Source organism: Drosophila albomicans, chromosome 2L (genome assembly GCF_009650485.2).
Source record: "Drosophila albomicans strain 15112-1751.03 chromosome 2L, ASM965048v2, whole genome shotgun sequence".
In the NCBI taxonomy this organism is placed as follows: domain Eukaryota; kingdom Metazoa; phylum Arthropoda; class Insecta; order Diptera; family Drosophilidae; genus Drosophila; species Drosophila albomicans.
The window spans coordinates 4949494-4977398 of NC_047628.2; the positions used below are offsets into that span (position 1 = coordinate 4949494).

General features: G+C 37.4%; 2 protein-coding genes and 1 long non-coding RNA gene across 3 annotated transcripts; 1 reads left to right on the forward strand and 2 right to left on the reverse strand.

Annotated features, from left to right (window-relative positions):
• Nucleotides 1-55: 55 nt before the first annotated feature.
• On the reverse strand, nucleotides 56-2459 carry LOC117563675 (cytoplasmic dynein 2 light intermediate chain 1). Its single transcript, XM_034242101.2, has 2 exons — nucleotides 2233-2459; nucleotides 56-1111 (listed from the first exon to the last, which is right to left on the reverse strand). Exons 1-2 carry the CDS (start codon nucleotides 2434-2436, stop codon nucleotides 203-205), a joined length of 1113 nt encoding a protein of 370 aa, XP_034097992.1. The 5' UTR covers nucleotides 2437-2459; the 3' UTR covers nucleotides 56-202.
• A 21483-nt stretch (nucleotides 2460-23942) lies between these two features.
• On the reverse strand, nucleotides 23943-27858 carry LOC117564259 (rab GDP dissociation inhibitor alpha). Its single transcript, XM_034242963.2, has 3 exons — nucleotides 27112-27858; nucleotides 25539-26014; nucleotides 23943-25477 (listed from the first exon to the last, which is right to left on the reverse strand). Exons 1-3 carry the CDS (start codon nucleotides 27503-27505, stop codon nucleotides 25016-25018), a joined length of 1332 nt encoding a protein of 443 aa, XP_034098854.1. The 5' UTR covers nucleotides 27506-27858; the 3' UTR covers nucleotides 23943-25015.
• LOC127565094 (uncharacterized) lies at nucleotides 26932-27225 on the forward strand. Its single transcript, XR_007954495.1, has 2 exons — nucleotides 26932-27020; nucleotides 27084-27225. It is a non-coding gene; the product is annotated as an uncharacterized LOC127565094 (long non-coding RNA).
• Nucleotides 27859-27905: the final 47 nt, after the last annotated feature.

Genomic DNA, 27905 nt, shown 5'->3' on the forward strand with positions numbered 1-27905 from the left:
GGTTTTCTTCAAATTTAGAAGTAAACAAATACTATAAATACTACATTCAGAATATTTCACCCATCTTTTAACCCTGGAGTTTTGCAAATACTTTGCAAAACCAAATGACTAGTTCTTTATATTGTGCGCTGACTTAAGTTAAAAATTAGTTATTTTTCAAAAGTAAATTATAATACTATATTTCGTATAAGTTGTCAAAGTTTTATCCCTGCACAGTTTCGAATTTACCCCGCAGCAAGACATCACGCATAATCCCGGCCAGTTCGTCATCCTTCTGTGCGCGCATCTCATCAATAATCGACTCACTGAAACCCACATCCTTGGCCGGATTCTGAGGCAATTGCTGTTTCTGCTTCTCCAGCTGTAGCTGCGGTACTTCCACACTCAATGTTGCTCCAATGCGTTCCACACTCGGCAAACTGGACTCGCCAATGCCAATCTGTGACCAAGTGTCTGTGCCAAACCAGATGGACAACGCCTCGTTGTAGTCGGTGATATGGGCTCGAAAAGGGTTCGTTGGACTACCGAAGCCCAGATGGCTGATGGTATCTCGCAGCACCTTGGCCAGCTTGGGTAGCTTATGTGAGTAAAATAATACAGCTCCGCCCACCAGATGCGCCATGGAACGCAGACAACGACATATGTGCTTCTTCAGAGCTGGCTCAAAGTCCATAAAGATGTCGTACTTGCCACCCACAATCACCAATGGAAACGGAAGTAGTTCCAGAGTGCTCACATCCTGTTTGACGTGTTTCATCCGTTCCAAGGCACGACGTTCCAGATATTCGCGTTGTTCTGGCGTCGCTGACTGCATCATGCGTTGCGCCGTGTCCCGCAATCCGCGATAGGCGCATTCCAGATCCGTCCACACGCGTTGGGGCTGCGACAAGTCCACCATGATAAAGGCGGAAAGTTGCTGTAGTCCATGTGTTCGCATCGGCACCTCGAGCAACTGCTCTGCATTGTCCAGGGATCCCAATTCCCATACATTCAGCACCTGAGCCGATCTACCGCTGCCGATGCGGCGTCCATAACTGTACTCCAAGGCCAATGTGGGGCGCATTGTTTGTTCGTCTCGGTCAAAGAACTTGTTGATGGCCATCGTCTTGCCCTGAACATAGGGGATAGAAATAGGTAGCATTTTTTAATAATCGAGTTAAAATTGAGAAGGAATTCGCAATTTAACTTTGCTTTATTTTTAAAGTAATCGGAACCATAATATATATGTACAATGTACATATATGACTTAAGATATTTAAAGAATCGATTTCTTCATCATGTATGTTTATGTATATCCTCCCCAGTTCTGCGGTCAGTGACTAAAATGTTAGGAAGTAACTGCTTTACTCTAATTTAAACTTGATAAGTCCACTACTGGAAGCACCAGACATTCTCAAGTATAGGACGAATCAGTGAAATATAATATATAATATATATATAGTTATATGACCAAATACCATGAAATATATGAGCACTTTCGGAATATGACGCATAAGAATCGAATTTTTATAGGTAGAAGGGTAACTTTGTGCCGGCAGGAAATGTATGTAACAGGTAGAAGGAGGCATCTCCGACCCCATAAAGTATATATTTTATTGATAAGCGTCAACAGCCGAGACGATCTAGCCATGTCCGTCTGTCCGTCCGTCCGTATGAAACACTGGATCTCAGAGACTATAAGAGATAGAGCTATAATTTTTTTTCGACAGCAATTGTTATGTTTGCACGCAGATCAAGTTTATTGTACATTTTTGCTACGTCCTCTTCCGCCCCCGCAAATCAAAAAAATCAAATAACAAGCGTAATTTTAAAGCTAGAGTTAAGTTTTGATATATACAATAATTACGATATTAGTTATGATTCCTGAAAATTTGGTTGCGATCAGATGAAAATTGTGGAAGTTATTAAAGAAATACTTTTGAATGGGCAAAAACGCCTACTTACTAGCGCTTTTAGTTGCTTTGGCCGATAATCTGGTCCATTGTGCCGTCTATGGTATATTTTTAATGGTGTACTATATCGATATACCAAACATACCATTTGGTATATTTTTAATAGTTTTTTTTAGTATTTTCGGTATATTTTAAAAATAATACCGCAATATTTTACCTTTATTAAAAATGGGTAGCGGGTATCTCACAGTCGAGTGTGCTTTCTTACTTGTTTTAATCTAATTCTGATTTTCATTCGCAATTGTTTTCTATTAGCTGAGAGACAACAACAACAACTTACCACACACTTGCTACCCAGCACGAACAAAGTGCGCTCTTTGGGTGAGCTGGTGGCCTCCAATTGACGCAGACGCTGCTGCTCCTCCGCTAGACGTCCCGCAATTTCCTGAATGCTGCCCGAGGATGTTAAACTGTTTTCACTGCTTTTCTCAAACATTTTGTGCAGTTTCTTTTGCCAATTGTATAAAAACTGCGGCAAACGCATGACATTTCAACATGGAAAAAAACGATTTGTTTGCCTCGCCACAGTTTCCCTGGCAACGCCAAACTTTGAACTGTCTGGCAGCGCCAAAAATATTTTGATCGCTCCTTGATACGAATTACGTTAAAATTTTAAATGTGGGATAGAAATAGATTGTTAGATTGCGATTTCATAAATAAATTTATTGTTATTCTCATTAAAAGTTGTTTTTAAAAGTTGTTGTTGACCTTAATTTTGATTAGAAAACGTTAAAATTACATATATTTTTCTAATATGTTTTTTTCAATAATATCTCGACAGAAACTTTTTTTCCAAAGATTTTGTAATTGGTGTTTTATTATTCTAGTATCAATCTTTATATTTCGTTCATTGGATTTCCTTTAACTTTATTTATATTGTATCTCACGAATTCTACACTCTGATGCAGAAACTAAAAAAAAAAAAGAAATAGTATAATCATTAGAACCTATGTTGTGTATATTAGGTTAAATTTGAACTTTGGCAAATTTCCACAGTGACAAGAAACTTCCTGTATAACCTGCCCGTAGGAAACTGACGCATTGACGGGTAGACTTGAGGAAGAGTTACTTGAATATAATATTATGCTCTGCCAATGCCATTGTCGATTAAAACTGCATCGCATATATCTGAATATATATATTCATAAATAAATATTTTCAAAAAATCACAAACGTAAAATAATGCCAAGACCAACAAGAGTAGCACACTTTTCATTTAACTTTTTAGATAGAATCTGTAACTACATGCGACCAAGACAAATCATATTATATGAAATCACAAATTCTGCATTTTAAGGTTAATGAATTTAATCCAAGTTCACTGCTTGGTGTTTGAACTGCTTATAAATCATCACCAGCATTTCATAGATTCTACCAAGTTCAGTGCGATGTTCGACCAATTGCTATATTTTCATAAACATCGCTTAACATCACATTTCGAAATCGCTTGCTATATTCGGCGCAGCAACTCAATCAACAACACATGAAAAACGTCGAATATTTGAACTGCTTTCCCTGACTGGCGAAACTGTGCACTGCTTGCTTACATTTTTATGGATTACAAATTGCTATAAAATAGAGAACATCGCATAACGAACGGCAGACTCGCTTTTTTCTACTACTTTACCATAGATGGCGCTTTTGACGATTAGAATTTGTAATGGCAAGCAGTACAAACGATTTTTACTTCAAAAGAGGAAGGAATGTGCAATAATAAATAATAATAAAAATGATTTTCTGTCACCGTTTCATTTAGCTGTATTTAATATAGTTTTCACTGATTCATTATTCATGCATCGCATTTCATCCATCAACTGTCTCATCTGACAATTTAACAACATTTTATCTGGATTATATCGTCTGAGTTGCGTCTCCTTTTACGCCATCCTCTATATCTGCAATTGTCCTTCTGGCTTATTAGCTTTTACTGCAGACCAGCTGAGCGACCACCAAGTCATCAAACATAATTACTTGGCCAAAAGGCATGCGCCAATTGACATTTCGATGTGGCCATCAGAGCGACAACCTCCGCACTCTCCCCTTCTCTCATCCCTTCTCTGGCTTTTCGCTTTACCAGTAGACTCATTAGCCAGCTCCGCCATAGAACTCAAACTTTAAGGTGTGCGCTCTATTACAACAGCCTAGGGTCATGCTTGATAATGAAATTCGTGGCTGCTGTCCTTTTTGGCGGACCTCTTTGACTCCTTAAGGCCAAAACATGCTCCTGCTCTTGCTCCGTCTGCGTTTGATGCCCGCCATCTGATCGAAGTAAGTTTCATGCTATTTTTTTTTACTTTTCAAAATCAACTTTTACGTTTTCTACTATGACAGATATTCAACCAGCAGAGTGAATTCCACGCATTCGGTACTACTGATATAAAATAGATTATTTGTATAGCATTACGAATTAAGGTATTTAGTATCACTGAAATAATATTGAATGAGCTAGACATATCCAAGATAAAAATTATTGAAATTCAAAATCAACAACAAAAGTTAATCATTTTTATATAAAATTTGTACGCAGACACAAAGTGCTAAGGATCAAGAAAAAAATCATCAGTCAAAATTGTAATTCAAAATGTATTCATATTCAAAGAATGGAATAATATCAAAATTGAAACTTTGTGAAATAAATTGCATAAGTTTAGATTTTCATTCTAAGTTTCAGAAGGTCAAAATGCAAATTTAAAAGAAAAACCTTATTTTTAGATTTTTTCAACAAAAAATCTTGATTAGAAGATTTTATTTCAATCCAAAAGATTTTCAATCAAGATTTCAAATCTAGATTTTTTTCTTTCTGTGTAACAGTTTAATTTACTAAAGTGTAATTTCAAATTGTCCATGCATTATGGATACCTTAGTTTATTGTTAGTGTATTTTGGTAGTCTCAGATATTTATACAGTTACTTTGCAAAAGCACAGAAATCAAGCGTCTTCATGTTAACTATAAAAAGTCGATTAAAACATTATACAATTTGAATTAAATATAATACTGGAGCAAAAGCCTTAACATATTATTATTATTCATAAATTAGTGAAACTAAATGTAAATAATCCAAATCGACTATAATTTCAGTTACGGCCAATTTTAATTAAAATTAATAATTGTTACTAGTAAACAGGTTATTGAAAACATCGAATTTTGCTAATATTAAGAATATATTTATATATATAAACGTATGTACTAAAATATTTCTTAGCAAAACATTTTATTTAAGTTGTATTTTATGGCTTCAATCTTCGTTTCGCTGACCTTTGAAAGCTCGCCTTTATTTATGATAATCTGTACAACAAATAACTCATTTCTATGATAACTCAACTATAGTTGACTTGAGCTTCATGGCCAATTCAATTTCAAAGCACTTTGTGCTGAGGATAATCGACAACGTCTCTTGATGTACTTATTGAAGGATAAAGCTTTAAGAATAGCCTTTTTCATTTAAGGACAAGAATTGTTCATACAATGATATTCTTTTGCTTGCAAGTTTAAGAAATTTGACCTTAAGTTGAATTCTAACAAGTAAGGAAGCTACAGTCGACTGTGCTTGACTTTTAGATACCAGCTACTCATTTTGAATAAAGCAAAACAGTTTGGTAATAGATTAAAAAATATGAAATAAATATACCGCAAAAATACTCAAATAAAGTTAATGCTATATAAGTATATTTATATATGGACTACACTTAAAATACAAAATACCAAATTGCAAGCCAAAGCAACTAAGACTCTATTGCAGTATGCGTTTTTGCCATAGAAAAGTATTTCATAAATAACTTTTACACTTTTTATCTGTTTTCAACAAAATTTTAAGGAATCATAAATACTGTAATTATTATAGTAAGTTACGTATCAAAGACCTAGCTTTAGAATTACTTTTGTTATTCGATTTGCGCTACTTATGCCTCTGAGATCTAGCAGTCAGACAGACGGACGCTAATTAAGAATATATCTATATTTATTACGGGGTCGGAGATGCCTCCTTCTGCCTGTTACATACATTTCCTGTAGTCACAAAGTTATAATACCCTTCTACCCTATGAGTACCTGGTATAAAAAGATCTAGAAAATGTAAAGTTAATCCATTGAATTTGTTAAAAATTTGTGATTGTCAATTAAAAGATAATCGAGTGTTAAACTAATTTATTTATAAGTAGTTTGGCTATTTGTGAAGTGTATTTAAATTGTGCAAAATTCAAACGCATTATTATGAATAAACAAAAGCAATCACATATACTTATAACTGTGGACAAATTGTTAGATGTTTCAGAGGAAATTGCATTAAACATGCTTCTTCAAGTCAGACTTGATTTGATGTTGAATGTAATTTGGCATTGGACTTAAGCACAAAGGATATTCCTTTGATAAGTCTCAGCTGCTGCAAATTAAAGATTAACATGTATCTTTGACCCGAAAGTTAGTAACTAATTTTCAACTCTGTGCAAATGAAGATGTCTCTAAAGCAAACGGATTTCCATTTAATTACTCTCCAGCAAAATAATCAATTTATCAAATTGTTAACACAACAGTGAAGCATTAATCAAATTGCAATGGAAAACAAATCAATTTGAATTGCATTGCTGATAAGTTAGTCGGATTAATTAGTAGTTAATATGTGACTTTTGAGTTTTGTCAATTGCTTAACGCCTTTCAATTATGGATAATCAATGAAACTTTAAGCATATCCTTCGAGCTTATTATATATGTATGTACATATGTGTGAAAAGAGATCTATATATATATAGTATAGTATTCTAGTGTCAAGCCCCAACACTGACATCATTTGTCATTTGTTGTTGGGTAGGGAAAACAAAGCGCAGTGCAAAGTTGGCATGTGGAAAAAGTTTAAGGAAAAAGAAAAATTGCTGACAGTGCAATCTGAACGTGCATGGATAAGTTAAAGTTTGTAGTCTGTGGTTGCAGTTCCCATTTCTTGGATAAACACTCGAGGCCATTGTTGATCTTGGAATTTTTTCCCCTCCGTCTCATTCTTGCTCTCTCTCTTTCTGCATCGTAATACTTGTGATTGACAAGCGAGGCAGCGGCCTGAAGCTTAATAAAGATCTGCATTATAGATGAAAGTTTTTCAGTAAACTTATTGCTTTTAATAGTGAATTCTCCATCTCTATAAGAAACATTTTCTTTATGTGTCGTGTCATCAATCAGTGCATTAATCTGCACTTAATTGGTAATAACATTGAACTGATGCCGACCTTGGGGCATGCAACATCTCCGAAATGCCACGCAACCCAAAGAACTTGACACGTCCGAGGCATTGCGCATAAAATACTATCGAATGATTGATGACTTCAGCCGTGTCGCGAGTCCTGACATAAATACCAACCTCGTTCAACCGAATTCTGGCAACAAGCTGAAGGGCCTATGAAATGGGTAGCTCAATTCTCAATTCGAGTGACTCAGAAAAAGTAGTTTCAATAAGTGTTGATAAAATGGATGACAATCGAAACAAATTTGTATTTATTTCATCAGCAACACTGAGGATTACTTTCCTTGATTACAGGGTAGCTTACAGTCAGTTACGCTCGTTTGCACGGTTTGGAACCACACAGAGACACGTTGTTCTGTGTGATGCTGCTGCTAAGAAAGTGTCAACTTGTCGTCGAGTGTACGTTAACCGAATCTGATGGGCCGTCATGAGGCTAGGACACAGACAGAGATAGACACAGAGATGGGAGACAGAGACAGATAGAATGATAGACGGGGAGAAGGAGAGAAACGCTCCGACTGGATTTATACGGCAAGTTTTCTGTGTCAGCTGCACGACGAAACTGCACTTTCTGTATCGCAGTTTTTGCCTGCTTCTTTATTTTTTTTTTTGTTTGTGACTTGCGAAATTATCGAAATTGTATTATGGAAATTTTATGCAAACCATTTTTTGAGCAGCGCCTTCTTTGATTTTGTTGTCGAAAATTAGTTTTTCGATTTCCCTTCGGTTGCAGGCAGCCAGCAAAAAGCAACTGAGTTTCGGGTGTGCTCAACTGTGAATACCATGTAGTCAATTAAATAATATACATAAATAAATTTATGAAACAAGTGTTTGACTGATATCTTTGTATGATTTGAATTGAACCACATTTCTGAGTCCTTTGATTTTGTGTATTGATATCTATATGAATTTAAAACACATTATTCACCTCTTTTTAAAATATTCAAAATTTATATTCCACAAAAATCTACAAATATACCAAAGGCTATAATTGGTATATTGATATAGCACTGCATTAAAAATAAACCATTGAGTGCAAAATATACAGATTGTCAGTATTGATTACTATCAAAAAACTATACCATTCAGTGCAAAATATACCAGATTGTCAGTTTAAAATCGATTTTTTGTGTATCGATATCCATTTAAATTGGACACACATCATTCCCCACTTTTAAGCGACTCCTTCAGACACTGGGTATACGAGTTGCAAGGGATTTGGCACTGCACAAACTTTTTTTTAGCCGGCCAAGGCAAACGACAAGAACAGTTTGTCCCCAAAACGGAGGCAAGGACAAGTTATGTGCATATATTTTTTTTGTTTGGTCCTTTTCGAACATGCAGATTGATTTTGATTTGTATTTGCATTCCTGGTGTTTGTCTTTGCAACATGAAAAGATCGAATTTGTTGCGCCTCAGCCTTAGCATCAGCCTCAGCTACACCGCTGCCAATTGCCAGAGGGCCAAAAGTTATTAGCGCTGCCTTCAGCTGCAATTCTTAATTAAAAACTTTGCACCGCTTACTCTGCAGCATGCCCGGCGGAGTCATAGATAAAAAACAATGCGACCGCTGCTACGCATTCAACAAACGTGCAACGTTCCAGCTGAATTTATGCCACACGTACCGGCAGGAGTGGCATGCAGCACGATCAACATGTTGTTGGCCGTAATGCAACCTGGTAACTGGACGGCACGTAATTGCATTTGCAATTGCAGTTCAACCCGTTTGAGCTTCACTTAGCCACCATTTCATGACCCTTGCAGTCATATGACCCCAATGACCCCTCCACCTCTCTCCTGCTCTTCTCTGCTCTGTTCTGTTGTGCTGTACACCTCATAAAATTTATAAGCACAAAAGCTTCTAGTTGGCATTAAGGGGCCTACAAATTCATAAGCCTTTTGCAAACTGCAGACAGTTTCGCATAGAGCTCAGCCGACCTTCGTTGGGTCAGCAATGAGTTACTTGCTATCAAAATAAGGATATTGCAGGACTTATATCTGGTAGGATTATGTATTTATTCAGAACCATTATATACTTAACGACAACTAGAGACAGTCGAGCAAAAAAATAATCTACAATCTAATTGATTAATTGTTGCAGCTTTTCTAAAAAAGATAATGAAGGCAGAAAGAAATAAAACGAAGCTCGCCCTCTAACAAATAAATAAGTGTTAATCACTCTTTTACGTTAAAAAGTGAAAAATTAAATTGAGTACACAAGTTATGCTGCAAATTTACTATAATGCTCCTAGTCTAGTCTGCATAAAAATGACTGACTTCAATGTAAAACTAGTGACAAAGCTACAGTCGAGTATACTTGACGGTGAGATATCCACTACCAACTTTTGAGAACAACAAAATAATGGAATAAATACATAAATATACCCAATAAATATATATAACGAGATATAATTACACTTAAAATATACTAAACAGAAAAAAATATTCTAGACATCATTAAAGCAACTGTTTCTTGAATTACTTTTAAGTTTTTCCAACCGACACAACAAAAAAGAAAACGCTGAAATCGTTAAGACTACATTTCAAATTACACTTCTAACTCTTTTCTTTCAACTTTCGAAGGAGGAATGAATAATCATCTCCTTAATAATCGAAAATAAACTGGATCCAAAATCTAGACGGACAGACAGACAGACGGATGGGTAGACAGACTGTTGTTTAAGAAACATTATTGGCTCCTCATTCTGTATATTACATTCATTTCCTGGTCATAAAACTCTTCTATTCTAACTTTAAGAGCTATAATTATTATTGTGTATTTTAAATAGAATGGGTTGATTGATTTTATATTTAGTTATCTTGTAGTCACTTTATATTTCTAATTACCAAATTGATTTATTTAAAAAAAAGAGAATTGTATTACTCCTTCAAAACCTGCTATTATCAGTTCTATTTTTTTACTTCACATACATATGTAACATATTAAAAAGGTTTTAAGTTGTACAATTTTTGAACTGGAATTTTTGTGCAATTAAATAATTATATTTATTAAGCTATAAACTTTTAGTTTCAGATAGAGATTATCTTTCGCCAATAAGTAGGTTCAATTATATTTTTATGACAACTCATTTAAAATTTGGTTGTCATTGTGTCCGAAATAACATGAATCAAATTTAAGTATTTGACTGATAATCGATTTGTCAAGTTTCAAAAAAATAAAATTGATAAATTGCATAACTTTTGTGCAAACAAAATCATATATAATATTTTTAATAAACATATGTATTTAGGAGGAAGAGGAAGCTATTAATTTAGCTTGGCTTGTTAGTCGATTCATGTGAATTTATCACAATTTGCAAGGCAGCCTTCAATGGCAATTTGGGTCTAATTTTATTTGTCATTTGTATGCGCACACATACACATATACAAGGATGGATACACATGTGTGTGAGCGTGTGTTGTTATTACCATTTTTACAATTTTTCGATTGTTATGTCTGACAGCGACAAATGTCAAAATGTCAGACAGTTAAAAAAGCATCGAAATCAGAGCAGATTCGCCAACGGGAAAACAGAGAAGAGAGAGAGAAGGGGCAGGGATTGGGAGATTGGAGATGGGAGATGAGAATCGGTCTAAAGGCCACGTTTGTTGTGCACATATTTCGCTTTTAGTCGTATTTGAAATTCTTTTGCATATTCGGCCACATTCCGTTGGCTGCAGCACGCCTAAAAATATGTTATAAAAATTGTATTCTCTCACGGCCAAAAAGCAAAAGTGTCGCTATGTTTGTCTGAATGTCACCCGCCCTCTCTCTCTCTCTCTCTCTCTCTCTCTCTCTCACACACACACACTGGGTGTGTTTGAGAAAATAACAGCCAGAAGAATTGAAATATTTCTGTGCCATTTTAATCCACTTTTCAAAAATTTATTATGCAGAAACGCTCAAAAATGTTCCCGCCAAAAACTTTCGCAAGCACTACAGCAAAAAATAGTTAAATTCGGTTTGTTTTTGCCCCTTTTGTGTGAGGATTTCTTTGTTCTTTTTTTGGTTTTTTTGATTGTGGACTAAAGTTGTCCACATGTTTCGGGTCATAAATCTGCAATTACCAGTCATGCTGGCAAAAGCGAGTCCCCAGCTTCCATTCTCACTCTTCTCTTTCGGGGTACGCCATGTCGCCAAGTTGTCGGGCAAGTTGAGGAGTCCCTGAAATGGTTGATGCATTGTTTTTATGTGTGCTCTGCTCTGCTCTGCTTTGGTTTGGTTTTTTCTGTGTTCTATGTTGGAGTGGACGCCATGGTCTTTTGATTCTCAATTCAATCTGTTGCAGCTTAAAGCGTCCTTTTGGGGCGCTTCAATGTGGCACATAAATTATGCCTTGTTTGCAGCAATTTGATTGGAGGCTGCGTTCAAAGTTCCGACTTGCTTCACTTAGTTTCGGCCAAGTAAATAGGCAAAACTACTAGCAAAAGAAGAAGAAGAAGAACTTCAACTATATTTAATCCCGCTCCTCTTCGCTTTTCCCTTCAACTGATCATTTCTATTTTTTTTTTTTAGTTTTTCTTGGCCAAGTTGCGACTCGACCAACTCCAACTTGTATGCGTTCACGCTTGGCAGCCAAGTCAAGTCGTGTCATTTTGTTGAGTTTGTGTTGAGAGTTACCACCAGTCTCTCTCTTTCTCTCTTTCTCTTAGTCTCTCTCTCCCTCTCTCTCCATCTCTTCTATTGCTTCAACCTGCTGCCACTTCTTCAACTTACAAGCTTCTCGTAATTCAAATGTCAGTCACTCGGTAAGTCAGTCAGTCAGTCAGTCGGACGGCACGCCAATGTAAGCCAAACTTCTTGCCAAGCATCCGCCACTTGAGCTTGCCAACTGCAACCCCTTGCTCAATCCTTCTTCTTGTCCGCTTCTGCTTCTGATTCTGCTTCTGCCTCGAGTCCTTGCCTTGCCTTGCTCGTGGTCGTGGCCGCGGTAGTCTGCTATAATGCTTGTTACCTTCATGTTTCATGTGGACAGGTGTTGTCTCATTTGTGAGCACGCCCTCATTTGCTGAGGACGACTCTTCTACTCTCCACCTTCTTTTTTCTCTTTCACGCGTCTCGGTTTCAATTTCGCCGCATGATACATTCTTGCATTACTTTGAGAGCTTACATAAATAAATAATTTATTGGATTGCGCCTAAACATCAATTTAACTGATAATAGGCAAAAAGGTAGTTTTGCTTATTGTTCTGGCATTTGCTTAACTCTTTAAAGGATTAAAGTTAACAAACTGTTCATTTCTTGTAAACAGATTATTATTCAGCATTTTTCATTCAGTCTTACGTAGAAACATTAAATTAAATTTTAAGTTTTATTAAGTAAATTATATTTACAATATAACGATATTTTTCTAAAGGAAGAAGGGTATTATAACTGTGTGCCTGCAGCAAATGTATTTAACAGGCAGAAGGAGTTATTTCCGACACAAAAAAGTACACATATGTACATATTATTGATCAGCGTCAGCAGCTAAGAAGATATAACGATGTCTGTCTGTCTGTCCGTCCGTTCATATGAAACACAGGATCTCCGAGACTATAATAGATAGAGCTATACATCTTTTTCGACATAACTTGTTATGTTTGCACGCAGATCAAGATTGTTTCAAATTTTTACCACGCCCACTTTCGCTCCCACAAATCGATAAAAATCGAATACAACGAGTAATTTTCAAGCTTGAGTCGTGATTTTCGGCATATACCATAATAACTACAGTAATTATGCATCCTAAAAATGTAATAAGCATTATAATACTTATGTAAGACAAAAAACGCTTACTATCATCGGGTTTTAGATGTTTTGGCTGACAATCTGGAAAATTTTTAACACTATGGTTTATTTTGAATATAGTACTATATCAATATACCAAATATAAACTTTGGTATCTTTAAGTATTTCTGTGGTATATTAATTTTGGTATATTTTAAAAATAGTACCGCACTATTTTGCTTCAAAATGGGTAGCGGGTATACTCATCTGTAGCTTTCTTACTTGCTTGATTTTATTCTACATAGAAACATTAAATTAAACTTCACTTAAATGCATCACAATTAAGAATTGTTGACTGAAAACAGATTACAAACAAACAATAAACCTTAAAGAAGTTACACTTTTATTAAGTAAAGTATTTTCGAAACATAAAGAAAGTCTTTACTTAAACGAAAATTCTATATGAAAAAGTCTACGATGAAAATGCAAAACCAAATTGTTCGTGATTTCATTTTCTCATTGAAAATATGCCTTGCATTCGTTTAGGATAAAATCGAAACGGAACGAATAATACAGCTACTCGCAGCATTTACGAATTTATTCATTTCATTCGAGTTAACTAGGAATCAGAAACTTGTGATATCAACTTTGGAAAATTGCTGTTGGTTTATCCGCAATTGGGGATTCGCATGTGAATGTGTTTGCGTGTGTGTGTGTCTGGGAGTTATCTTTGATTCCAGTTTGATTGCGTGCAACAAACAACAAAACAAATGCCATTAATTAAGTTAATTTGTTGAACGTGTCGCTGGAGCAAAAAGGCTTAGTGCTCGGGCATATTTTCAGTGCAAGTTAAGGTCAATGGGCTGAGCCCATAAAATTATTATAATTTATGCGCTTAATTAGCTGATTCGAGCTTGCGTCGCTGTCTGCATCTAATTAGTTGATAATTAAATAGAAATAACAGCAACGATTCAAAAGGATTCATTCCCATCTTCTAGTTGTTGCTTAGTTGCTAATATTGTTTGCCTGCATTTGGGTTGTGTTTTGGCTTTTACGCTTTTGACTGTCGGACTTTTTCACTTTTCCACTTTTTCACTTGCCACAGTTGTAGAGCTGCTCAGTGGCAACTAATTTACAGGCCACCCCAGTGTGGCATGGGGGGCAGCTTCACAGAGCACAGCACAAGTAACAAATCAAACGAGCCCTTTTGTAAATTACATTTGAATTATCCGTTCACTGTTGCCTCGTTGTCTCACTCTCTCTCTCTCTCACTCTCTTACTCTGCTTTTGCCTCTCAGTCTGTCTGTTGGCTCATGCATTCATTTACTGCAGCTCTTTTTATGCCACTGTTGCTGCCACATGGCAGCTGGCAAACATCCTTGAACAGACAAGGGAACAACAATAGCAAGGACCTGGCATGCAAAGTGGATCAAACAGCCAAAGTTAATAAACACTTTGCTCGTTGTGTGCCCCTCTCTCCCTCTCCTCGCAGTCGCTGGAGCTGCCCCGTTTTAGTGTCCATTGCAATTTGGGTTTTGTTGCAGAGTGAAATTGAATGCAAATAGAAAAACAGACAAACACACATACGCATACGCACGCACACACACAAAGCACTTAAATTTACGCGTTTTCCATTTCAATTAAAACAATTTCAATTGCAACTCGCTCTTTCCACCTCCCCCCCTCCCATTTCCAATACCAATTCTACATCCTCCTGCCTCCTGCCTCGCTGTGGCAAGCATTTAACGCCATGCCGCTTCGAGCGCCATTAAGTAGGCAATGCTTTTTGTGTGTGCTCTGCTTTTTAGTGCATGCAAATGGGCTGTGTCGAGTGTGCCACCAACTGGCTAATTATTTATAGGCCTAGTCACAGTCATCGCTAACCACACAAACATACCTACTCCAATCTATCTGTATGTATGTATGTATGTAAATAGATAGACACGTCTGTTAGCTTAATTCCTATGAATCGAGGCCGCGCTCTCGCTTCTCTTTTCTCTTTCCATTTGCCTTTCCCTTTCTTTTTCACACTCCTTCCATTCTTCATCTTGACTAACATTCATTTGTCCGATTACAAAAATACTCAACTGATTTTCGGGCCACTGCCTTTATTATACTTATCTTTATGGATGTCTATCTGTATATGTTTGCATATAATTGACACTGTCTTGCCACTTTTGGCTCTTCACCAAGTCAGTTCCTTGAACAATTGCTGATTGTTTTCAGCTTGGGCAAATGAATGAAATGCTTTTGCTTTTTCATATTTCCTAATAGATATTCAACCAATTACAACCATTTCATTAGCTTAACACACACTTTCTCTGCATTATGCAAATGAAAGTCATTTAACATATTATGTTCAGCTGAGACAACGAAATTGCTTTAAAACAAGAAAGAAAGCTACAGTGGAGTGTGCTCGACTGTGAGATACCCGCTACCCATTTTGAATAAGAGCAAAACAGTGCAGTATTATTCTTAAAATATACCAAAGTAATATATCACAATACTAAAATATACCGCAGGCCATATTTCGTACATTGATGTAGTACCACATTTAAAATATACCACAGAGTTTAAAATATTCAATGTTGCATACGGACATGGCAATATATTAATAATATTTTATAGGAGATGCCTGTTACATACACACATATTCTTCAGGCACGAAGTTATAATACCCTTTTATCCTATGGATAGCGTGTATAAAAGGACGAATAATTCGATCTGATTTCATAATGCATCGGCAACATATTTTGAAGCAAAATTAAAGATTGTACAGACAATTTCAAAGCTACTAAATTCTTAAAACAATACTGAAACAAGTTTATTATTAATGTATTTATTGAGTTATGAGTGCACTTCAATTTTCTCACAGTGTAGTGTGCAAACTTATTAAAATGTAATTAAAATTCTATAATAATTCGTTGTTGTGCTCTTAAGGTACTTACCATTTGCTTGCTTGAATGCTTTAATTAATGAATAAAAGTGAAATTTGAAATATAATTCGTATATTACAATATTATTACCTAGAGGAGTCAATACAGTTCCTAAGTATTAAATAAAGGCTTCTCTGATTGTCGTTTTGGTCACCTGCCTGTTATTTGTTTTTATTAGCACTCCCTTCTATGTCTTACATTGATTTATTTTCCATTATGAAAATACAGCAACGCCTCAGGATAATAAGTTGGAAAACACATTCACTAATCGCTTATCTTTGCATACATAATTTTATTGGGTTTTCCCTTTCGCCATTCAAGGCATGCAAAAAGGACATCACACTCGTAGTCAACGAACATCGTGATTCTCCATCGACCCTTCAAAAGTGCTTACTTTGAATTCGTTTAGCACTGAATAAAGCATTAATCTTAGAAACGGAAAATTGCAGATGATTCTTAATTGGATATTAGATTGATATAAATGTAATAAATTAAAATAAATGAAAATTATAGTAGATTTTTTAATGATATCGCAAATTTCGAAATGATAATCGCAACGGAAGTCAGATGGAATCACAGAAAAGTAGAACGTGTCGCAACCATGTTCGACCTTCAAAGTGAATCATCCTAACATGAACTTGACTCATTAGGAGCATTTAGAGCGATGTAGACCACTGTCAACATTAAGCCACCAGTAAGTCTGCAGCTTACAAAGTGTTGCTGTTGCTGTTGCCAGAGTTGCCAGGCGTCATTCGATGGTGCGGCGCCTCGTTATGTGTCAGATGCGAATGTGGAGAAGGAAATCGTCGGACGAACAACATGTCGCCCATTTAACGGAAATATTGAGCTTGCACTGGGGGAAATGGTGAGCATAAAGTCCGTGGTTGCCTTTTATCGATAGGCAAAGGGATCGGGTTGTGGGTGCAGAAGTAGAGAGCGTATAGGGAATGTCGAGTCGTTGTGGCGACGTGCAGAGAAAGAAAAGAGAAAACGCTTGCCATGTTCTCTGACACTTGAGCGACGTTCAAACGTAACGGAAATGAATTTTATGCTGCTGAGGTGCCAAAGAGCGTGGCACTAATAAAAAAAATATTGTGGCCAAAGTTCGCGGATACACTGTAAGTGTAACAGTTGCAGCTTCGGCCAGATACAGATATTGTATTTTCATAGATATGTATTATCAAAGGAAAGCAACAAATTTGTGTGCATTATTTACGCGCTGCTGGAATTTTATGCTAATAAATTACCAATATGCACAAAGGCAAAACTTTGCTTGCGTGCAACTCCTCAACTCAGGTGTGGGCGGGGCAGTTTTCTATGCGAAACTGACAAGCTGCACAAACACAACTACACACACACACACACTCAGCCGCACACACAACGATAGGAACGCATTTATTATTTTTTGATATTTTTTGCACATGAAATAAAACGAAAAATCGAACTGTGAAAAAAGTCACAGACATGACAGCAACAATAACAACAACGGCAGCAAGAGCGAGCATAGTTCTGTGTGGGAGTCAACTCGCAAATGTATGTGTGAGTTTGGTCCTGTGCTTGTGTGCTGTGCATTGGTTGACGCCAAAGAAATTTGGCGTCAGTTTTATGCGCAAGCTGCGAGCAGAAAAAAAGGTAAAGGGCTGTAGAATGAGTTACAATGTGAGTGGGTTGAGGAATGCCTCAGACGAAGAGTAACAATGGCAAACAAAAATCCGGAAAAAATAGCAAATCGTATAAAAATAGCGGCAACATACGCAGCTCACACTTACACACACACATACACAGAGTCATATAAGAACAAAAATTGTGAATCGCGCTGGTGGCTAATGTGGCATTTGGCAGAGAGGCTTAAACCAAGCAGAGCTAATGGACGCGGACAACAAGACAGGCAACAAATTTGTAGACACTAATTGCAGCCAAAAATTGCAATATACAAGTTGGCTTAGAGATTAATGAATACAACAGCTAATTTAATAAATAGCATAAATTCTGCAGTTCTGATTTGTTGATCACGCATAAATTTATCGATATTTCACATTGTGCTGCTGCGATAAACTATCGACAGTATTTCGAATCGAATGTGATGCTAAGCTGTATTTTTAGTTGACAGTATTTTTAGAAAACGGTCTTTCAGCAATTCAATTAACAGCAAATTTAACTGTTAAATCGAGGTTTAATTTGAATTTCTTGGCTTCGTTTGACTTGTTTGTAGCTCGCTTAAAATGGTTCTTCTGCTGCTGCAATTGTATACATTTTTCACGCCTGCCTGCACATGAATGCAGCAAGCAGAAGAATGAATGAAAGAATAGAAAAATGCAGAAATTTTTACGCTGCAACTCAAGTAGCTATCGTGCAAGTTTAGCACATAAGAGAGCATAAGTATTTTTTGGCTGGCAGGTAAATATGGCTGTCGTGGCAGAGATAACGCAACGGGAACGCCGTTCAACTTCAGCCATCTTTTGCTTCAGATGGCTGTGGGTAAAAATGAGGCAAAGGGGCGTACGACAGTGCTTTGCATGTGTATGTGTGTGTAACCAGAATTATGCATTTGATATTTTTGCAAAAGACATGTAGACAAGCAGCGCACACAAACAAAATCAAAGACAAATATTATTGAAAACCAAAATTTCAAGGTAAACACAGCTGCAAGCTGTGAATTGAGCTAAGAAGAGAGAGAGAGAGAAAGAGAGAGAAGGAGAGATGGAGGTTGCAAGCTGGGAGCTGATATCCCTTCGTTTATGTTTGTCTGCACTGCCAAGTGATGCGATTTTCGTAGCCAATATTTCAAGCTTCAGTGACAAATTTACAGTGCTGACTTTAAGACCATAACCAACGGCGTCTCTTAGCCATTTTTCTTGCAGGTATTATCAGGCCAACGGCATCGGCTGGACTAGCAGTAACAGCAATTAAGCTTCGCCCAAGCATCATCAGCATGAGTTCTGGTAATTTACAGAGTGTCGCAGAGTCTGTGAGCAATAATTCAGAGAGAGAGAGAGGGATATAGAGAAAGAGAGAGTCTGGCAAGCAACTGTTGCTTTGCCTTGCAGGACAGTGACCAAAAGAAATTATAGCATACTTATTGGCTGGCATATAAATGCAACGACAGCGGAAGTGAAAGAATGGTTGTCTAGTCAAAACGAGGTGAACGAGGTTAAATTTATTGGCTGCTAAAACTCAAAATGCAAGTCAGCGTGCCAAATTTGAGGACAACAAACTAAAATACGGCTTATAACTTATCTCTAGTTGCACCTTAAATAATCTCAATCTGGTTGCAGCTCTTCTATGATTTAACGTAAATGTACCAAAACTTAAAGATGCTGCATAGCTCTTTTGTGTGTGCTTGGCCCTTAAAGTTGCTTATGTTGTTTTTAATGTGGGCAAAAGCAAAGCGTTTAGCTGGCACTTGAATGGTGTAAAATGTGTCGTGAAGTGCAAATATTTAATTGCTAACAAACGCCAAAGGCGAGACAATTGGCGCCTGTGTGCATTGCATTTCACATCAAAATAATTGCATATGGGAGCCTCCAGGGCTGAAAGGATTTTGTGGGTCATTATTGTGCTGGTAACGACGACCCTGGCCAGTAATTAAAAGACCCTGCAATTTGTATGAAGTGCATGAAAATAAATACTTCACTCTTAGTACTACTTAAATAAAGTAGATAAGCTTACAATTCGATTGATCTTTTATATATATCTTTTTACAGTCTTCATTTCGCTTCTATTTAATTTGGAAATCTAGATAAACTGAGTTCTTCAGCTGCTGCTGAGAACTGTTAATAAGCAGAGAGTTATGATGTTGTTTACCAAACAAATATGCTTAAGTAAGTGCCCATTTTCATCATCTAGATTGTGCATTGCCGTCTTAAGTCCTGTCCTAAGCTTTCTCAACAGTTTTTAACAGTCAAAGAGAGAAATCTTAGCTATCCTTACTCAGTAACATCAGGGGTGTCTGTTAAGTGCCCCGTTGTTAACAGTTAACAGTGCAGAGCAGTGCGCTGTTAAATGGTATCAAGGAACTGCTAAGAGAACTGTTAGCAATTAAGGGGAAGCCAAGTGTTACGAATGTTTCTCTTTTGCTGTTAAAGCTGTTTCGCTAGCTTACAGCATGTCAATGTTATTTAAAGTCGTCGGACGATATATAAAACTATTTAAAAATATACATAAGAGCAATTTGTTGATTGAACCTATTCATTTAATTTTTTTAAGTTTATCATATTTAAAAATAATAATTTATTTAATTTGTTTTTATAAGCATTTATTTATTCATTTTTGTTCACTTAAAGGCCCAATGTTAATTGTAAACTGTGTAATGTGAATTTGAGAAAGTCTATAATAAGTCTTTGTGGCCATTGTTTTTAAAACTAATTAATATTATTGACATTTATAAAGCTAGTTCGGAGTTAAATACTGAAGAGCCTAAAATAAATAAAGACCAAATAAAAATTATATTTATACATCAATTTAATTGACCACCAGCGAGTTACCCCAAGAGATTTATACAAATTGTAAATACCAATTTACGTTAATCAGTTAACAGAATAATGATGGTTAAAGAGGTATTTTAAAAGCAATTCAATTATAAATGTACAAAATTAATAAGTATTAAAAGTGTAAGTGACAAACCCGAAACAAACATTAAAAATAAGTTTGTACATATAATATGCATATACATATGTAATACATTTATATTTATGCAATATTACATTATTAACTTCTACGTTATGAAGGGCGTTTATAAAACTGTTTCAGCACTCTAAAGAAAACTGTCAAGTAATTGCCCTTTTGATGTAATATAAATAATTAAAGTAGCTTCGTTTGTGTGCATTTAGTTGACAAAGCGATGGTAGTTTATTCATAAAATATGGAAAGAAAAGAAAATCCATATTTAATAATGCACTTTATAGCCGAAAATACTTAACGAGTCGCCTCAACGTGGGCTACGTCACAAGTTGCAAGACAGCTGCATGCCACCAATTTAATTAATCTGCACAAAATATGCAACGTTGCAAAAGTTTCCCAGGCGCCGCAACACAGACACGCCTCCAGCCACACACACACACACATTGCCGCAGTTATAATGCTTGACACAAAAAGTGTAAGATAGAGTTTGAGTGTATGTGTGTGAGTGTGTGTGTGTTTGTAGGCGCCTAAAAGCAGACAACGGCAAACGGCAAAAGGAGCAAAAGCAGCAGCAGAAACGGCAATAAGATTACTTAATTGATTTAAATTTGCTTGTGTAGTGGGCTACAAGAGGCGTGCCAGGGGCGGGGAGGTGGTGATGGTTGGGGTGTGGAGGGGAGGGGAGGCTGATGCTTGATGATGTTGCACAGTGCCGCATGCGATAATGAAGTTGTTGACAAGCTCTTGGCTAAAAGAAAATGTAAACAACAACAAAACAACAACAAGACAAAGACGAGGACGAGGATGAGGACGAGGGCGAAGGAGGAGAAGAGCAGAGTTTGGCTGCAACAAGGACGTCGACGCAGAAGTGCAAGTAATTGATAAGCAGCAAAAGCAACAGCTGCAGCAGCAGCAACAACTGCAACAAAAACAGCAGCAACATACTCGAGTAGTTGACGTTAGTTGCAGCTGCAACAGCTTCAAGTGCCGCACAGTGCACAAAGTACTATAAAGGGATTTCGCTGGTTGTGTTGTGGATGGAAAGTGTGGCAACGTGTCGTATGCGTTATGCCTTGTATAATTACATATAATTAATGGCATTACGCCTTAAGAATGCCTGGCTAACATATTCAATTTGTCAGCATATGTCACATTGCTCATACGCCCCATAAGCCAAATGCCGAATCGACACGACACGACGCGACACGACTCGAAAGCAGACACGACTTCTTGTGATTCGTGTGCTAATCCACATCGGCTTCATTGTCACCATCAACTGACCCCAAAGGCGCCTTTGCTTTCTATTTTTGCGATTGCGGTTGAAGCTGCGGTTGCGGTTGCGGCTTCTGTTATTACGAGCCCAATGCGCCACACGTCACTCGGTTGCACGCTCGTTAGCATTAGCTGACCATCCACTATCCACTATTCACCATCCACCATCGACAAGCAGCAACTGCCACAGCAACTGCAACAGCAACATGTCTGTCCTCAGAAGCAGCTTAGTCATGCCCAGCAGCAAGTCTCCCCCCTCCCTCTAACCACTCCTTCTGCTGCTGCTGTATGTGACTTGCATGCGCTGCAATGGGCGCCAAACTTTTGACTTCAATTTGCCCAGTTACAAAATTTACCAACACAAAACACAGAGCACACAGCACCAACAAAAAATGGCCAAAACGGAGAGTGGCGAAAGACTTGCTTGGCTATTTGGTGGGACGTGTCCTGTGCTCAGTCTGCAATCATCCAGTGCAGCATCATTAGACCATGGATTGCAAAAAAAATGTCTTGAATCGAGGCTATTTGATAAATTCGAAATTTCTTTGGATTTTCATAAAAATATTATTTTACTAGCGACAACATTTAAAATAACATGTACAAAGCCTCAGCAGCCAGTACTCTCTTCTCTATTAAATGTAGTATTAAATACTAGATTTTAATATAATAAAGTAAAAATAAAAACATATAAAAGAACTTTAGTAAAACAAAATCCCTTCATTACACCCGCTACCTATAGAGTAGAGAGAGAATAAATTTGAGCTTACAATAAATGTATGTAACAGGGGGAAGGAGGCATCTCCGACATTATACAAAAATATATATATATTCTTGAACAGCGTCAACAGCTGAGACGATATAGCCCTGTCCGTCTGTCCGAATGAATACCTATATCTCAGAGACTAAAAGGGATATACTAGATTAGATCTATCGATCTAATACAAATTTTAAAAGTTAGTAAAGGTTTTGTATAGCAAGCGGGTCCTCTGTTTTGGCCGACAATCTGGTATTATTTTATGTAGTACCACATCGATATACCAAATATGGGTTTCGGTATATTTTTGTTTGTCTTTTTGCATAATATTATATGTCGCAGTCAAGCACACTCGACTGTAGCTCTCTTACTTGTTTTATAGTAATTTCTTTGTGTCAGCTGACGACATTAATTTTCGTACGTGAATATGTTAAATAACTTTAATTTGCATAATGAAAAGAAAGTGTATGTTAAGCTAATGAAATGGTTGTAATTTACCAAATATCTATTCTATCTATTGTTTATTCAATTCAAATTATTATTAAAAAAAAAAAAACATGAGGATATTATGAGTCGTTTAGTCGTTAGTTTGATTGAAGACTGATATATATACTTTTTAAGAACCGACGGGTCTAAAAATTCTGCACAATTTACAAATTGTATTAAAGTTTGCTGCTGACGTTCTTTATTTTTCAATAGCCACCAAGATTGAGTGTAGGCTAAATGTTAGCTTCCACCTCTATCTGCTTCCTCCTCCCACTTGGACGGAAATTGAAAAAATGCAGTCGGCATTTTGTTGGACAGTTCCGAGAAAAACTGTCAACGACAGCACTAAAACACAAATCCCACAAGCAAAGCTCGCTTCACATACACACATTCTATAGATGCAGCTCTCTCCGCTCCTCCCTTAATCCCAGCTGATGCGGGGTTCGTATATATGTATGTGAGTTGTGTCGTTCACATGCATTTTATTATAACATATTATATTTTCCCCCATTTCCCCTCTCTATACGCCTTCAAATGCCTGCCAAGCACTTGATGTGGAATTCGTAATTGTGTCGCAGATTTTCCTAGAATTACGACTAACAAACCAACCACGACACTGATTTCTGATTCAAGTTGTTGAAGTGAAAGCAGATAGACAAGAGGTTTAAATTGTCCCAAGAGACTTTCTTTAAATTTTGTATTGCTACCTGGGAAGAAACTTTCTTTCACTTCTTGGTTAGAACTCAAATCTCTAAACCACGCTTCATTGACTCTTTTCCCGCCTTGAGTGAATTCCCTTCGTTGTTCAGTATACATTTTTTTATTTGAATTTTTTTGTTTTTTAATTTTTATTAAAAATGTAAATTCTGAAAATGCGGAATACCATAGTTTTTGTTGATCTGTTCGCATATCGTATTTATATATATGGATGCACAAATAATGGTTGTGGTTGTTGTTGTTCATTTCATTTTTCACATGTTTACATTTTCCGCTGATTTAGTTTGATTTCATTTTCGATTCTTTCAGCTTAATTTTGAATTACAAAATATTATCTGCATTATGCGTGTACATATCATGGATTTTGCTTTATTTTATTTTTTTTGTGATTTTTTGTTTATTTTTAAATATATGTGTCTTTGTGATTTCGCATGCACAAGTTTTTGTCGATCACAAAACAGAACCAAGCAACTATTGATAGCAATATACACATACATATACATATAGAATACATATATAATATATAGTATATGGTGTTATACATATTTATGGTGTACAACTGAACTGCAAGCACATCGAGCGTAGTAAATTATGGGGAGCATTTCCTTTTTTTTCGTTTATTTGTATAGTATATAAACTTGTGTACGAAGCAGGAGTCGAGTTTGGCAACTCAATTAATTTTGGGATTTGGTAAAGTGAGAAGTGATCGGGGAGTTGTGTTGCTTCATAGTGGAGGGTGATTATACATTTAATTTTCGTTTGCATTTCTTTATATTTGTGTTCACAACAATCAAATTTGGCTAATACAATGGTGATCTGAACTGAATCTGCAATGTGTTTTCTATCGTTATGTACTTTACTGCCGTGTTTTTTGTTATGTTTTAATTATTTTGAATACTCGTATGTGTGTTATGTATATATTAATCTTCTAGGCGTATCCCAATATTGCGAAAAGCAAGCAATGTTTCTTTGTATTTTGTTTGTTTTGATACATGTCTAAAATTGTATTCCACATAAAATATGAGCCTTTTGTTTTGGCTAGATGGAAAAGCATGTTTCATGTTTTAATGTCGTAATACATTTGCATTTTCATTTTATTTAATTGGATATTTAAATCGCTTTTGGTTTTTATTTCATTTTTGTTTCTTATTTCTCTTTTTTGGCAACGGCCGCACAACGATGTTGAAAATATATTGTTTATAATTGATGTTGTTGTTGATGTTGTTTCAGGTGTTGTTCTTGAGCTGGAAATCGCCGTATCGTCCTGACCCATGCCAAATGCCGCAAGCGCGCACCCATCCACCAAAGTATGAAATCGAATCCTTCATTTCCTGATCCATTTACTGATCCTCATCGCCGAGCTCATGCTTAATCTTGGAGAAATCGAACGTCTCGCCAGTACCGCGCTTGAAGATGTTCAAAACATCGAGGCAAGTGGTCTCAAAGTGCGTGGTCGCGTCATAAGATTCCGAGATGAATATTTGAGACTCGAGACCATCGTCAATGGGCTCCAAATAATCCGAAATAGTGACGAACTTTTGTGCGATCGGCTCCAGTAAATCGAGACCGGGCTTGATCTCAGCTTCTGGGTTCTCGGTTTCAACTGTGGTCGAGACCATGCCCACAAACCAACCCTTGGCGGCCACCTGATGGGTTGAGCTGACCAGTGAGACATAAATGTCCGATTTGCGACCGACTTGCTTCTGTGGAATGATGATTTGAGTGGAGAGACCATCCTTGGTGCTGGCCACCGGATGATCCAAGATGCAAATGCAGCGAATCACCTTGCCACGCTTGCGCACCTGTGTAACGGAGAAATAAAGTTAGAAAAGGGTAATGTTTAACTATTGATGTTGGACTAACCTTGTCGGGCACATAGCTGGGATCGCAGTAAACCTGCTTGCACTTGGCGATCTCATCGCCAGAGCGCACACCAACCACTTTGCCGCCTTCGCCCAAAACAATCTCGTCAATTGGCTTGTCCAACATGTAGGTGCCACCATAGATGGCCGATAGACGGGCAAAGCCCTGTGGCAGCTCGCCGAGACCGTACATGGGATACAGATATGGCGATTTGCCATATCTCGCTAGCGAGTCCGAGTACAATTTAATGCGACGAATGGTGTTGACAGCCGGCTCGTTAAGGTACTCGTCATCACGGAACAGCGCCAGCGCATGGCCAGTGAAGTCCTGGGTGTTCTTGTCCAGGCCGAACTTGTCGTACAGTCCCTGCATGTTGGCTTTGGTGGGATCAAAGTCCTTCCAGGTCTTTGGGTCATCCTCTCTAAAGTCCTGCACGTAGATCAAGAAATTGCGGAAGCGCCGCTTCTCAAACATACCTGGCGAGGGGGAAGCACAAGAAATAAAACAGTTGCGTGAGTGGGGTATGTAATGTATACTGCTCAACAGGACGTGTCGTTTTTTACCCTAGCGAGAATTTGACAAACCTCTAATTGACGGCCAAAACAACCACCAGACCAGCTAAATGACGTCATGCAGTCATATGTGCAGCACACACACACACACACACACACACAGACATAAGTAGTTACTATAATAACGGCTCATTGTGAAAGGGTTCAATGCGCCTTGCGTGCCTACATTTTATGGCCAACTCACAAAATTGGCAACAGCCACATGGAGGAGAAATTTGCAGCAAGTAGCAACAAAAAACAAATAAACAATTAAAAATGCAGCGTGATTGGCCAATTGCCTTTTGTAATAGTCCCCAATTGTTTAAACAATTTCAGACAAAACAAGCAACTTAATCGCAATAGCGACAGCAGCAACAATAACAACAACCACATTACACAGGTGTTGAAAAATGAATCAGCGCAACGGTTAATTACTTAAAACGTGAGAGCAGGGTTGCCATATGGGCCATCGCTTCAAACAGCTGGCAACACTTGGATTCTAATTGGTATTAAATACATAAGCACTCAGCCGCATGCTCATGTGAGTGTGTGTGCGCAGAGTAACAAAAATAATGTGTTTATTAATCTTTCTATTAAGCTGTACACGTTTATTCGCAATTTATGATGACGATATGAAGAGTACAGCATCAAAAAGCATAGACGAAATCCGAAATTCTTGCAAAAAAAAAGGGACAGCAGGAAATAAGGCGGCTTTAAAAACTACAGGCACACACACACACACAAAAAGAGAGAGACTCGCACACACATTTCATACAAACATACATAGCGCACACAGCAGGGCAACTACAAATACGTGTCACAGTCGCAAACCAAAAACAACACCAGCGAGTGCCATTCGCCGAATGTAAGCCGAGACAAAGAAATATGGAGAAAACGCAAAAAGGGGGGAGCGCCGATAAGAGCGAATTATGTATGTACTCATCTACATCGAATTTTCGCAGTTCGTGGAAAACTACATATATTTACATTGTAGTACATAATTCGCAGTTAACTTAACTTACCCATGAGATCAGATGCCAGTGCCTCCTTTTGATCCACTGGCACTTTGGAGATTTTTCCACCCTTGTAAACGTAACTGCCCTCAATTGACTTGAACTCCAGATAACGGGTAACGCCCGTGTGTATCAAAAGTTTCACCAATTGTCCATTGGCCATCAGAAACTTGGGAATCAAGTCCACGTTCCAGTCGCGGCCACGCCCGAATTTCTCACCAGGCGCCTCCAGACCATAGCGTTGAAAGAGCTCCTCCAGCGGCGTAATTGAGGCTGATTCGCCGCCATAGTATTTGTTGCGATCAATATGCAGGACTTTCTTGCCCGACACGGAGAGCATGCCGCTCAATATGCACTCCTTGAGGCCGGTGCCCAGAACTATCGCGTCGTATTCCTCATTCATGTTAGCGTTTTTTTTTTTTATTACAATGAACCAGCTACTTTATAAATCAAAAGAGATTTTCACTTAGCGACGTTGCCGACGTTTTTACAATTTTCGCTCAATACAATTTTCTCTACTCGCTCGAAAATGCCCAACGTCTTATGTTCTGTCTACGGTTTTATGTTATTTTTGCCGTCTGGCCATACTGAACATAACAGATGTTAGCGTAACAGAATGTGCACTCGCTGATTTTTATGCGTGCTGCCAACCGCAATTACACAGTTTGAGAGCTCATACTTATTCGGCGCTTAATTTAAATTAGCGGGCGGGACGAATATTTAAAACCAAAGGCAATTAATTATAAAAAAAAACAAACGACATTGAACATAGAATTTGAACTATAGTTGATATAAAACTAATG